Source organism: Haplochromis burtoni, unplaced genomic scaffold, assembly GCF_018398535.1.
Source record: "Haplochromis burtoni strain Fernald_Lab_line unplaced genomic scaffold, NCSU_Asbu1 Contig_3, whole genome shotgun sequence".
Lineage (NCBI taxonomy): Eukaryota > Metazoa > Chordata > Actinopteri > Cichliformes > Cichlidae > Haplochromis > Haplochromis burtoni.
The window spans coordinates 4,956,808-4,969,308 of record NW_024582364.1 but is presented as its reverse complement, the minus strand read 5'-3'; the positions used below and the strand labels follow the sequence as shown (position 1 = coordinate 4,969,308).

General features: G+C 39.1%; 2 protein-coding genes across 3 annotated transcripts in view; both read left to right on the top strand.

The window, feature by feature from the left end:
• rock1 (Rho-associated, coiled-coil containing protein kinase 1) overlaps nt 1–2,341 on the top strand; it is a 31,143-nt gene extending 28,802 nt beyond the window's left edge. Inside the window, exon 33 of one of the 2 annotated variants that reach the window (XM_005912551.3) lies at nt 713–2,341. In XM_005912551.3, coding sequence (XP_005912613.1) covers nt 713–716 — 4 coding nt within the window. In that variant the 3' untranslated portion in view covers nt 717–2,341. Of the gene's footprint in view, nt 1–233 lie in introns of both variants that reach the window. The other variant, XM_005912550.3, reaches the window with a different exon arrangement.
• A 344-nt stretch (nt 2,342–2,685) lies between these two features.
• On the top strand, nt 2,686–12,434 carry usp14 (ubiquitin specific peptidase 14 (tRNA-guanine transglycosylase)). The gene is made up of 16 exons (XM_005912552.3): nt 2,686–3,074; nt 3,926–4,071; nt 4,342–4,374; nt 4,470–4,574; nt 5,657–5,760; nt 5,872–5,930; nt 6,010–6,140; nt 6,263–6,343; nt 6,440–6,522; nt 6,754–6,868; nt 8,770–8,835; nt 8,950–9,042; nt 9,127–9,255; nt 9,350–9,410; nt 11,411–11,518; nt 11,625–12,434. The coding sequence occupies exons 1-16, from the start codon at nt 3,059–3,061 to the stop codon at nt 11,768–11,770; spliced, it is 1,476 nt and encodes a 491-aa protein (XP_005912614.1). The 5' UTR covers nt 2,686–3,058; the 3' UTR covers nt 11,771–12,434.
• The last annotated feature ends 67 nt before the right edge of the window (nt 12,435–12,501 follow it).

The window sequence follows — 12,501 nt, the reverse complement described above, 5'->3', positions numbered from 1 at the left end:
AGACCTTATTTGTATTTATTTATTAACTCAGATTGCGTTTACATATTTTCACTAATGGTGAAATAACTTTAGATAACTGGGATAAAACGTGAGTATTTTTTCTCTTCAGGCAGTCAGTCAGGGTGTGCTGCAGTCAGTAGCCTTTTTTTTTCTCTCTCTCCTCAAACCCATCTTGTGGGCTGAGATGTGGTCAAGTCAGTCATGTGACCTGCTGTTTGTCTCCTGTGTTGTAGCAGAGCGCAGTCCACCCTCCAAGCAGCAGACACAACATCGAGCACTTGTTGACAGGAACTTCTTCAGAAAGTTTTTTTTGTGTGTGTGTGTGTGTGCGTTTTTAAAAAACAGACTTTTTTCTATGACTTTAAACTTGTCTATTTATTAATTGTGTTATTGGGTGTTTCAAACTCAAGAGACACTTCCTGGTTGCTTGGTTGACTCTTGGGCTCTGTGCAGTTGACACTTGGGATTTTCTAATTGGCACTAATGTGTTGTTGGGGTCAGTTACTAACTTCATATTCTTACATGGCAACTCTCATTAGACCAATATTCAGGATTTTTACATTACTGGTCAAACATCATGAAAAGGTGTTATAGTGTCTGTAAGCCAGCTTTTCTGTTTCTGTTGTTAGACTGGGTTACTAACGAAGGTTTTTTTATTTTATTTTGAAAAGGCCTTTCTTTTACTGGACACCTGTCTCTCTTCTTCTTTCAGCTAACCATCTGAACCGTTGGGATTTTTCTCTGGACTCTAAACTTTCCCTTCCTTCCTCATCCTCAAAAATGGAAAGAAACTGTATTGCATAGATAATTCATTAAAAAACAAAAAAAAAACAAAGCTAAAAAAAAATATATGTATATTGACAAATAACCAACGCTGGAGAAATTGCAACACACTTCAGACACAAGGCATCGTGGACATTAAAAAAGCCTGATACAAGGGGAGGGAGTCACTTGACCAACTCAGCAAACTTGCAGCTCTACGTTTTCACCAGAAGATGGCGCACACGTCTTGATCTAAAGATGGACAACAGAGGGAGAGAGGGACTCCTGTCATGTAGACATCCTGTGCTTCATATCATGTGAGAGTTGGAATGGAAACTGGAAGGTAAAAGGGGGTTTTGCTGGGACTGCTGCATGTATGTGTTCAGTTTAAGGTACTGTCATACAGGGATTGCAGATCTGCGGCGAAAGGTTGTGTCTCAGGGGCGGAAAATTGATATCTATTTAGTAATTTCTTTCCCCCACCTGTCGGATAACGTGGGCTTTAATGCAAGTATGCTTTTGTTTTGTTTTGGTTTTGTTGTTGTTGTTGTTTTTTTTAATGACTGATGCCTTCATCTAACGTCTCTGGCCTTTTTGCCTTTATTCTTATCACTCTGCAAGTCAGTTATATCAGGTTTGGGACAACGTATTGGGACATGAGTATTAGATGTTTTGAGTATTGAGTGAGGAGCATGCAAGATCATCATTTAAATCTATGCATTGTTTTTATTATAATTATTTTTATTGCTCCAAGCCATAAGGAAAATTCCATTGTAATGGTATATAGGAGTCCTAAAACTTTTTTTGTTTATTTGGTACATTGTCTGTAATATTTTTTTTTTTTTGTGTATTCAGTGTATTTTTTCTTTGTAATGTATTGCCTTACATTGATTCATAGATAAGTGGTTCAAAAGGAAAACATTAAGTTAACAAATGTAAAACTGCACTGTTTGACTTGACTGTAAATTATTTGTAGAAGACTAAACAGGTGTAGCATTTGGCCCACCTAGTGCCTTACCGTTTGGATATTGATTTTACTGCCATATGTTTTTCTTTCCTTTTTTTTTTTTTTTGTTGAAACAAGACAAATCTGAATTCTTCCATCATTTATTTTTTAAGAATTTGCCACAAGTGTGTGGTTTTATCAGAACTTGCTTTGTCTGGTTTGAATATATATAAAAAATTATATATATAAATAAATATATTAGATTACCTCTTTATGAACACATAGCAATAGAGTTTGTGTAAAAACAAAGTCCCCGTTCTTGGTTCATATCATAAATTTGAGGAGGATGTATCTAAAAACAAGCCCGTGTCAATGATTGTCCTCGATTGCAAGTCATTTTCTCTAACATGGTAATGTCCCGCTAATGCAAACACCCCCACAGTGTATAATATGAGAGAGACATAAGGATTATGGAATACCTCCACAGTCTTTTTATGTGTAACGTTTTGTTCAGTTAAAAACAAAAAGCACTGGAACTATGATCTACTCGTGTCTTGGATAATTTGCATGGTTAAATTGCATTGGAATCCGCACTGATGGATATGTCAATAAACATATCTCTGTCATAAATTGTATAGTAGTTTTCACTTTAGATGTCATTTATGTTTTTGTATCAGGCCAGCTGGGACAGATTCAAGGACCCCTAAACACATCTTTAAATGCTAATTTAATTCTGCTAATCTTGACACTTTTATTCTCACCAGGTTTATTTTTGGGCCTTTTTCACTTTTATTTTGAACAGGACATCAGAGCACACATGCAGGAAATGTCCTATTGTGGAGTCAAACCCAGGCCTTTGCACAAGGGTTCACCATATTGGTCTTCTGCTTAATCACTAAACTATAGCGGCACAATTAATTGTAGTTTTGTGCTTTTATATTCTAAAAAAAAAAAAATAAATACTTGGTGTTTTTTAATCATATGGAGTGGAAGGAACAAAGGGGTTCCATCCCCAAAGTTGGTCTATTTATGGTGTCACAGTGAGAGCAGTGCACTCTTTGCTGTGAGATAACTATCATTCACTCACACTTGGAAATCCGTGTAGTTACAGCCTTATAAATACTGTAATTAAAGAAGTCTGAATGATCTGGGTGTGTGTATCTCGGATGTTGCTGCAGGCCAGCAGGGCGACTAGCAGATGTCGGAGCGCATCGATAAGTTCCCAGCGTGTTGTTGCAGCGTCATTCTGTTTGAATGAAGTTCAGTCCGAGAACTAGCAACTCTTCATACGCGCCCCAGTGGACCGAAACAGGAAAAATAGCGAGTTGAGGATATTAAAGGTTTCTAAATATGCCGGTGTTTACAGGTAAAGTACTTTTAATACAGCATGATTATCACCAAGGAGAAAATACTTTAAAAACGGGAACCCTTACACGTGTTTTTAGTTTTAAATTACATTAGCATGTTAGCTTAGCTGTGTGTAGCATGATTTGCATTTAGCCTACAACCGTTAGCATGCTATCTTGACAGCATCTTGTTCTTAGACTAGTGGTAGAGTTATTTCAGAAGACACTTTTTTGAAACAGGGAAGCGCACAGAATTGTTACACCACTGTATCCGGCTTGCTGTTTGTTAACGTTATTTACTGAGTACGTGAAAAAGCTGTCCAAGCTAACTGAGCGTCTGCTGCTGTCAGCTAGCTTAGTTACCCAGTTAGCAGGTAATAAGTAAGGTGAGTTAACTAATTATGTAAAGCTACTGATTCTCACCGCAATGTCACCACTTTAATTGTGGTTTTACTCGCTGAAGACATTTCCCTATAAATTTTTTAGCAGAATTGGGAGCACTTGTGCCTTTTACTATAAAGGATAGCATTGCTAACAAAGCTAGCTAAATCATAGTGTACAGTTATACGTCTTTACTCCAACTGCGTCTTGAAGACATGCGATCACTCAGTTTGTTTTCTTTGTGTCAGTGATCTTATACTGATTTCTATAATCGCCAATGAGCGCCTTTATTACGGTTCATAGACATTCAGACTGCTGCATATTTGTTGGCTCCCACTTTGTGTTTATTCACCGACAGTCAGCTTGACTAACCGGGTGCCTTATTCCTTGGAGCACTTACCCTGATGCTAAGGAGGTGCTGTGTCATGTCACTGTTTCCCAAACCAGGAAAGGCTAATATGTTGACACTGAGTGCTTCTGTTTCTTTCAGTAAATGTGAAATGGGGCAAAGAGAAGTTTGATGCAGTAGAGCTCAACACTGAGGAACCACCCATGGTGTTCAAGGCGCAGCTCTTTGCCCTGACAGGAGTTCAGCCAGACAGACAGAAGGTCATGGTGAAGGGAGGCACTCTCAAGGTACTAATATAAACATCCAAAATCTAGAAAAGGAGATCCTCAGAGAACCACACCAGCGCATATAGTTCCTTTAATTTAAACATGCTTAGTTTCGGTTCAGTTTCAAGGTTGTGCTATGGCTCTTACAAAAATGAAAGGGACTTTTTGATTAATTATAGGATTGGTTTTGTCTTTTCATTTGTTTTGAAACAAATAAGGTAAAGTTAAAGGTAAGATGAGTAAACCTTATCCATTTTAAGGTTGCTAATCAATGTTTTATCTGAATTCTAGGATGACGAGTGGGGAAATATTAAGCTGAAAAATGTGAGTACCGCATATACCAAGTGGTTTTTTACGGGAGCTTCATCACAAAATTTTCACATAAATTACTGAAATGAATATTTCTCTGCTTTTTGAAGGGAATGACCCTGCTGATGATGGGCTCAGCAGATGCCCTACCTGAGGAGCCTGCAGTCCGACCCATGTTTGTAGAGGACATGACTGAGGAGCAGCTGGCCTCAGCGGTGAGTAATCCTGAAAATTACCACTGTGGGGTGAACAAATATAACAATTACAGCTTTTAGTGTGGATGTGATTGATTGAATTGGGCTTTCATGTACTGAGTATAAAGTATAAAATGGTAAACTAAATGTGCAGAATCATTTAGTTACTAAAAACTTTTTTTTGTGTGTGTGGCTCAGTGAGACATTTGCAAGCTAGGTGTTTTGGTGTAGTAATGAATTTATAATTTATTTACTGAAGAGAAAATATGCAGCAGACTCAAAATACAGTATGAATTACAAACTTCCACATGATAAATACTGGGTAAATGTCTTTAAGATGGAAATGGGCAAACAAAAGACCCGCTTTCTCATTATGAGTTTGTTCATCTGTGGATCCTCGGTTCCTCTCATCAGGGATGTGAGCAGAATTGGCGAGGAAGAGACATGAGGAGAGAGAAGTTGGTGGATAAAACAGCCATTTAAAAAAAAAAAGGGAGAGAGAGAGATGCATCCTCTGGAGCCCCATTTTTAAGGAGATTTTATTCAAATCTCATGTTTGGCACAACTGCATCATAGTGCAACTGTATTTTACACTTTCAGATGTAGCAAGTGTTCTTTATATTTGTTTATGTTTAGGGCTGCTCTGAATTATATTTACTTATTTATTTAGTACTTCCTAAAAAGGATACACTTGTGCGTCTTTTATTAAAGCTCCTCCAGCAACATGAAGTACTGAGATTGATGTCTTGGTCACAGGCAGGAGGGAAGAACAAATTAAAGAAATGAGCAAAGCCTCTTTAGTGGTTCATAGAGTTTGACGTGTGAACTTATTAACGTTTCTGAAATTGGACGCGCCAAAAGAATTGAAAGGACAGAGTTCAACAAATTTGAGCTTTTAAAAAAAGACAGTTTATGTATCTAGAACAGATCAGATGACCATACTTGATAAAGAAGAAGTGGACTCAATGTAATGTGTTGATTCTGTATTGTCCCTTCTGCACAGTCCCAGATCTACAATGAAACTAAATTTATGTATCCCTTACCTACACGTAGTGTTATACCTTGAGATGAACCTATGCCACTGTGAATGTTGTCATTGTCAGATGGAGCTGCCTTGTGGACTGACGAACTTGGGCAACACCTGCTACATGAACGCCACAGTGCAGTGTCTACGCTCTGTGCCAGAGCTCAAAACTGCACTCAGGAGGTCATTTTTACTGCTATTACTGTTTGTCGGTGACGTGTTCAGATCATTACGAATAATTTCACCACCACTGGTTTTAGTTGCCGTTCACCTCACATCACTCTCCCGCTACAGGTATTCAGGTGCTCTGCGATCTTCAGGGGCAAATGCACCATCTCAGTACATCACAGCAGGTGTGAAGCATGCCAAAAAATAGACATATTAATGTCGTGAATTTACTGATACAAATAAAATGGTTTCTTTGTTTTTTAGCCCTTCGTGATTTATATGAGACTATGGATAAAACCTCGTCCAGCCTCCCTCCCATTATTTTGCTGCAGTTCCTCCATATGGCCTTTCCACAGTTTGCTGAGAAGGGGGATCAGGGGCAGTACCTCCAGCAGGTGAAAAACTCTTAATTATGGTTCTGCGTTGTTAAATTTGATTAGCCATGTGACGTGTCTTTAACTCAGTCTCATAATGGCAGCAAATTCATGACATTTATTGTGCTTTGTTGTTTATTCAGGATGCCAATGAATGTTGGCTGCAGATGATGAGAGTGCTTCAGCAAAAGCTGGAGCCACTAGAACCAGAGACTACCATGGAGGTAATGCTTAAAACCCCCACCAAATCTGTTATTTTGTAATCTAATTATGGCTGTCTCATAAATTCATGAGAAAATTTTGTTATTTTTAATCTTCAGACTGAATCTGAGGGTGGAGCTGCCTCTGCCTCTGCAAAGAAGAACTTCATCGACCAGTATTTTGGTGTAGAATTTGAAACTAGGTATCCTTCTGTCTTTGTCAATCAAATCTTTGTGCACTTTAATACTTGAGATATATATATATATATATATATATATATACACACACACACACACACACACACACACACACACACACAAGTATAAGTTTCACTTTAAAAGACTGCACTGTTCTTTCATAGTTGTTGGTAATGAGATAAAATCTAGAGGTGAAACATTAATGAGCCGGGCTTCTTCTTAACTCTACTATTCAGCATGAAATGCACAGAGTCTGAGGAGGAGGAACCAATCAAGGGCAAGGAAAGCCAGCTCCAGCTCAGTTGCTTCATCAACCAAGAAGTGAAATACCTGGCAACAGGACTAAGGCTGGTAAGTATCATGAAAAGGCTGAGGTCTGTGTGCAAAGATGTGCATAGATGGTATGAAAGATGCATATAGCCACCTTGAGATCACACAGTGGTTTTGGACTGGACATTTTTAACCTTTAACATTTGTGTTTTGACTATTATGGTTACAGTTAGGAGCTAATGCTAAGCTTGATTCATTCACAAACTGTATGAGTGCAATACACAGGCACATATCAGCTAATTGGGCCTACATAACAAGCCAATAAGACAGACAGTTTATTGAACCCGCAAAGGAAATTACTGTGTTACAACAGCATGAAAACAATAGAACACAATACGATAAAAGCAATGTTGTAAAAGTATTAAAAAGTAGTACCACAAGCTGACAGTGAAGGGCTTATAATGTGAGGTAGTGCAAAATATTTATATGCAACAAAACAAAAACATGAAGTTATGCTGAGATGGGTGGGGGCTGAGCCTCCCTCCATTTCTCTATGGAAGTCGCTCATCATTGATGTTATGACTCTGATCAGGTTGGGACATTATATTGATTGGAGCTCCCGAATTTTTGTGGACAAATGGAAGAAACCACTGGAAGCACTGGGAGTAACCTGTAAACTGGATGCTAATGGACAATAATTATGGACATAATGTTATAATACTCTAGTGCTGTGCAGTGTTATTTTGGATGTGAACCAGTCTTGTATTTGTTGTGGAAAAAAGTTAAATAAAAGTTGGGAAAAGTGAAAAACAAAACCAAAACAAAACATGAAGTTAAAGAAAAATAAGACCAACTGCAGATGTCATTAATAAATATGTAAACACAAGAAACTGCAGCAGGAAACTATAGTATAGAAATCTGTGTTGAAAAATGTGATTTCTTGCATGCTGACACGTGTGTTTACCTGCCCAGAACAGGAACTGTTATACAGTCTTGTAGAGAATAGTAGGAATGCTTTCCTGAAGTGGTCTTTATGGTAGAAGGGTTGAATCAGTCCAAATGAGAATGAGCTCTGCTGCCTCTGTAGTGGGGAGCTGGTATGGTGGGTTGTCCATGGTGGACAGCAGTTTGTCATTGACCTCCCGTCCTTCACTGACTCAGACACCTGCACATTCTGACCAGCAATGGTTCGAGCCTTGTGAATTAGTTGTTGATCGTGGGGGCATCTCTGGCACTGATGCTGTCCCCCAGCAAAGTACACAACAGCAAAGTAAATGACACTCACTACCACAGGATGGTAGAAGATCTCCAGCATTTTGCTACAGATACTAAAGAACCTGAGTTTCCTCAGAAAGTAGCGTCTGCTCACCCCCTTTCGCACAGCATCACTTTTGGTCCTTAAGTCTAGTCTGCCATTCAAGTGAACACCCTAGTGCCTGTAGTAGTCCACTGTTTCAGCCTCCTCACACATGATGGTAATGGGCTTAGTCACAGTTCTTTTTTTCACATTGGAAATCAACCAGCATCTCTTTTGTCTTGCTCATGTCCACAAAGAGGTGATATCTACCAGACCACTCCATAAAACTCCTCAACAGCTCCCTTTACTCCCACTCCTGGCCATCCTCAATACACCCAACCCCTGCAGTGTCATTAGAGGACCTCTGCAGGGGGAAGGACTCACAGTTATGCTTCTAGCAGATGCTGATCCACTCCAGCTGTTTGGGCCAGGACGCCTGTCAATCAGCATGGGTTACAACATGGATGAGTTGGTCCAATCGTACTTCATCAGAAGGAAAAACCGCACAAACTTGGAAGATTTGTGCAAAATGAAATGGCTTGCATTGGACAGGTGCAAGGATACTGGTGGTTACACGCTCGTGTAGTAAAGAGGATATGTTCTATCACAAGACATGATAAGACAGCTGATCAAGTTGGTTTTTTTTGTTTTGTTTTTTTAAATTCTGATTTTTCTGCCCCAACAGAGACTGCAGGAAGAAATCACAAAAATGTCTCCGACCCTGAACAGAAATGCGCTGTATATAAAATCCGTAAGTCCTCTTTTCGCTCTTATATTCCTTTTTGTCATTTGAAACTGCCTGCAGGACTGTGTGAATGTAGGACTTGAGTATGACATTTATTTCGGTTTTCTTTCCTCCTGTTAGTCAAAACTTAGCCGCCTGCCTGCTTACTTGACTGTTCAGATGGTCAGGTTTTTCTACAAAGAGAAGGAGTCTGTCAATGCAAAAGTTCTAAAGGTTTGTCTTCAGCTGCAGTTCTTTCTTACAGTGCTCACAGTAGCTGAGGATCTAAAGTCTCAGAATTTGTGTATATTTTTTTAGGATGTCAAGTTCCCGCTCATGTTGGATGTTTATGAGCTGTGCACTGCCGAGCTGCAGGAAAAGATGTTACCAATCAGGTCAAAGTTTAAGGAGGTCGAGGACAAGAAGCTAGAGAAACAGCAGCAAAAGGTAAAGCAGATCAGCTTGCCATGACATTTACACACATTTAGGAGTAGATGAACTCCTATTTAAAGCATAAACTCTATTTGATTTTCTTTTCTAGTTGATAAAGAAGGCAGAAGCAGCAAAAGAAGTGAAATATGAGCCTTTCTCGTTCTCAGAGGGTATGTACCTGTGACAGTAGTGCAGGAAACGTTACATGAGTAGAAAAAATACATTTACAATATAAGTTAAAGAAATCAGGTGTTGGAAGTAGATGGGGGGGAAAAAATGTAAATGCACTACAAATTCACCTGCCTTACCGGACAAAGTCTCGAGTCATCACCCCCGTTTCCAAGGAGCCAGGCTGAGCAGCAGTTCTCCAGGCTTTCTGAAGGTCTTTTATCCTGGGACATTGGCTGCTTTTTCACTCAATTTACACATAGAAAGAAGGACATTCAGTACAGGACTTTTACTTTTATTTATTTTACTTTTTTGGTAAGACTGACTTATGAATCATTCGAGCATAAAAAAGGTGCCTAACTCATGTGATGAACTAGTATTGTCAACTAAGCAAAGTTCACTTGAATCTGCAAAAAATGCCAAAGATAACATTTTGACAGGTATAAAATAGTATTTTTGCACCAAGAGGGCGTCCTTTAAAAAACAAAAAATTAGAAAACTGGACAAATGCATGACAAACATGGCAAGCTTGAAAACACGATCTATCGTCTGGAAAGGGTCTGATAGCTTTGTCGCTATGGCGGTGAAAAATACTCTATCTATCGAAAGCTGACACTTCTGACACTTCAGCAGAGATGTGAGCATCAAGCAGATGCCTTTGTGTCAAAGTAACTGATGATAAAACGCAAAAAAAAAAACATGAAAATTTTCCTGGCCTGGTTTTTATAGCAGATAACCTTAAAAATATTCTGCAGTAGATCAAAAACTGAAGAAAACCATGAATCAACATATGAACATTACCTGATGCTGCTGAAGTGAAGCAGAGCAAAGTTACAGAGGTTTGATTAGAGGCACTGCTAAGCATTTTGCAATTTGGCAAAATTTGTAAAAGTTTACATTTCTTCTGTATTGAACAGCAGAAATTAGGCTCTCTTGTTGGGTCCTTTTTTTTTTTTTTTTTTTTAAGGCAAAAAACAGCAGGCGAAAATACTGTACACAATGGTGAACTGCTATATAATAAGCAAGCAAATAATGCAGAAAACAGATTGTTTTTATGGTAAACTGGTCTTCCTGAGAGAAAGAACTGTACAGGAAGTGTGGCTTTTTAAAAAAAATTTATTTATTTTATTGTGGTGGAAGCAAAATGGCAAAAGTAAGAGGGAATTCATGACAGTGTTTTCTAAACGTGAAGTGTAGTTTTGATCTTCTTGCTGCTGGTTCAGTGAATTTTGGTCTGAGAGCAACGAAACCTGCAGCTTCAGAATCTGTGAGACGTCGGCTTTCAACACCCGGGATGTCGGCATACGTGCCATCGGGGTGGATCCGTGCTCTGTGTTTACATCTTTTTGCAGACACCATTTACCTGCTCTTTAATCGTTTGCTGTTTTAGCTGTTTGGCGGTTGTTGAAATGGTTTCGTGAGCTTTAACCTGAGATTCTGGCAAAATACATTTATTTTTAAAAATGGATTTCATGAGTCGATATTTCATTATTCAAACTAAAATCAATTTGAATCAGGGAAATCAATTAGTTTTAAACCCACCCCTAACTATCAGTCATGGATCGCCCTCCCCGGAGTCCAGACCTCAACATTATTGAAGCAGTGTAGAATCATTTTGACAGAGAATCGAACAAAAGACAGCCAAGATCGAAAGAGGTGTAAATGTCCTTCAAGAAACCTGGAAAACTATCCCTAAAGACTCTTTAAAGAAATTACAATAGAGCTCCAAAGACAGGTCAGGCTGTCCAAGAATAAAGGTGGTCATACCAAATATTTCAAGCTTGTTTGAATGGTACAAACTCTGTTTTTCCACGTTTAAATAAATTGCTGGACCCGTCTTTCATTTTCCTGTCAAAACAAACGCGGTTATGTTTTTTTGTCATGAAATCTTTGGAGTGAAATTTGAGTATGCTTTTTTTTTTTTTTTTTTTTCTCTCTGTGTGGATATTTTTCTTTTGCTCACGAGTCAGAATTAAAGGTACGGCACGTTTTCTTCTTGTAGACCTTGGTTCCAACAACAGTGGCTACTACGACCTGCAGGCTGTGCTGACGCACCAAGGCCGCTCAAGCTCCTCAGGCCACTATGTGGGATGGGTCAAAAGGAAAGAAGGTAATCGCATTTGTGTGACAGTAATCGGCACGCACCTGACATCAGTCAGTCAATTTATACTGTGCAAGCGCTTCATGTGTCGTGTCTTCTGGTGTCGTTCTGACAGATGAGTGGGTCAAGTTTGACGATGACAAGGTGAGTGTGGTGTCTCCAGAGGATATCCTGCGACTGTCAGGTGGCGGAGACTGGCATATAGCGTATGTTCTACTGTATGGCCCCCGGCGGCTGGACATACTTGAAGAGGAACAATAGCTGTGGCAGACTTCTCAGAAGACAAAGACAACATCCAATATACACACAAATTGCCATTTCAAAGCACTGTCTGCATAGATGTGCAATAAAACTGGTGTCTTTAAAGATTTGAATACCTTAATTTTTTTGTTTTCTTTTGTAACCAACACAGATGCTTGTAAACAAATTCTGTCAAATGGTGTTAAATATTCAACCACAGTGGGCTTTGAAAATGGAGAGATGATGAGAGGCAATCTCTGGACTGGATCCTCAAGAGGTTTTTGAGTCTAGCGCTGCAGTTTCATTAAATGTTTTATACACATTGTATATTTTTTAAAGCCTTTGATGAGGTGCTCATATCATTAAAGCAAAATGTTTCTCTCTAGTCATTTAATCTTGTACAGAAATGCCTAGCCAAGCTGTCTCTGACGTATTACAAAACACTGTAAAGACTTGCCCTTGTTCACCTGTTGGCCCCCTCGGGGTAATCTGGGTTCAATCTCAGGTCTTTTAAGTGCTTGGCTCACATCATCTCCTGTAATTGTTCTGAAATGTATTGACAGATGAGGTTCTTTCTGCCAAATCTTCACTAATGCTCTTTTCAGGGAGGTGTGTGGGGAAACTGTTCAGAACATGTTGCCCTTGTGGTGAACTGTGTGCGGTTTAATAAAGGCTTGAGATTCAACCGTGATGGTTTGCTCAATAAGCTTTTGAACGTCATTCTTGCTGATGCGGATCTCAGACTTTAATCT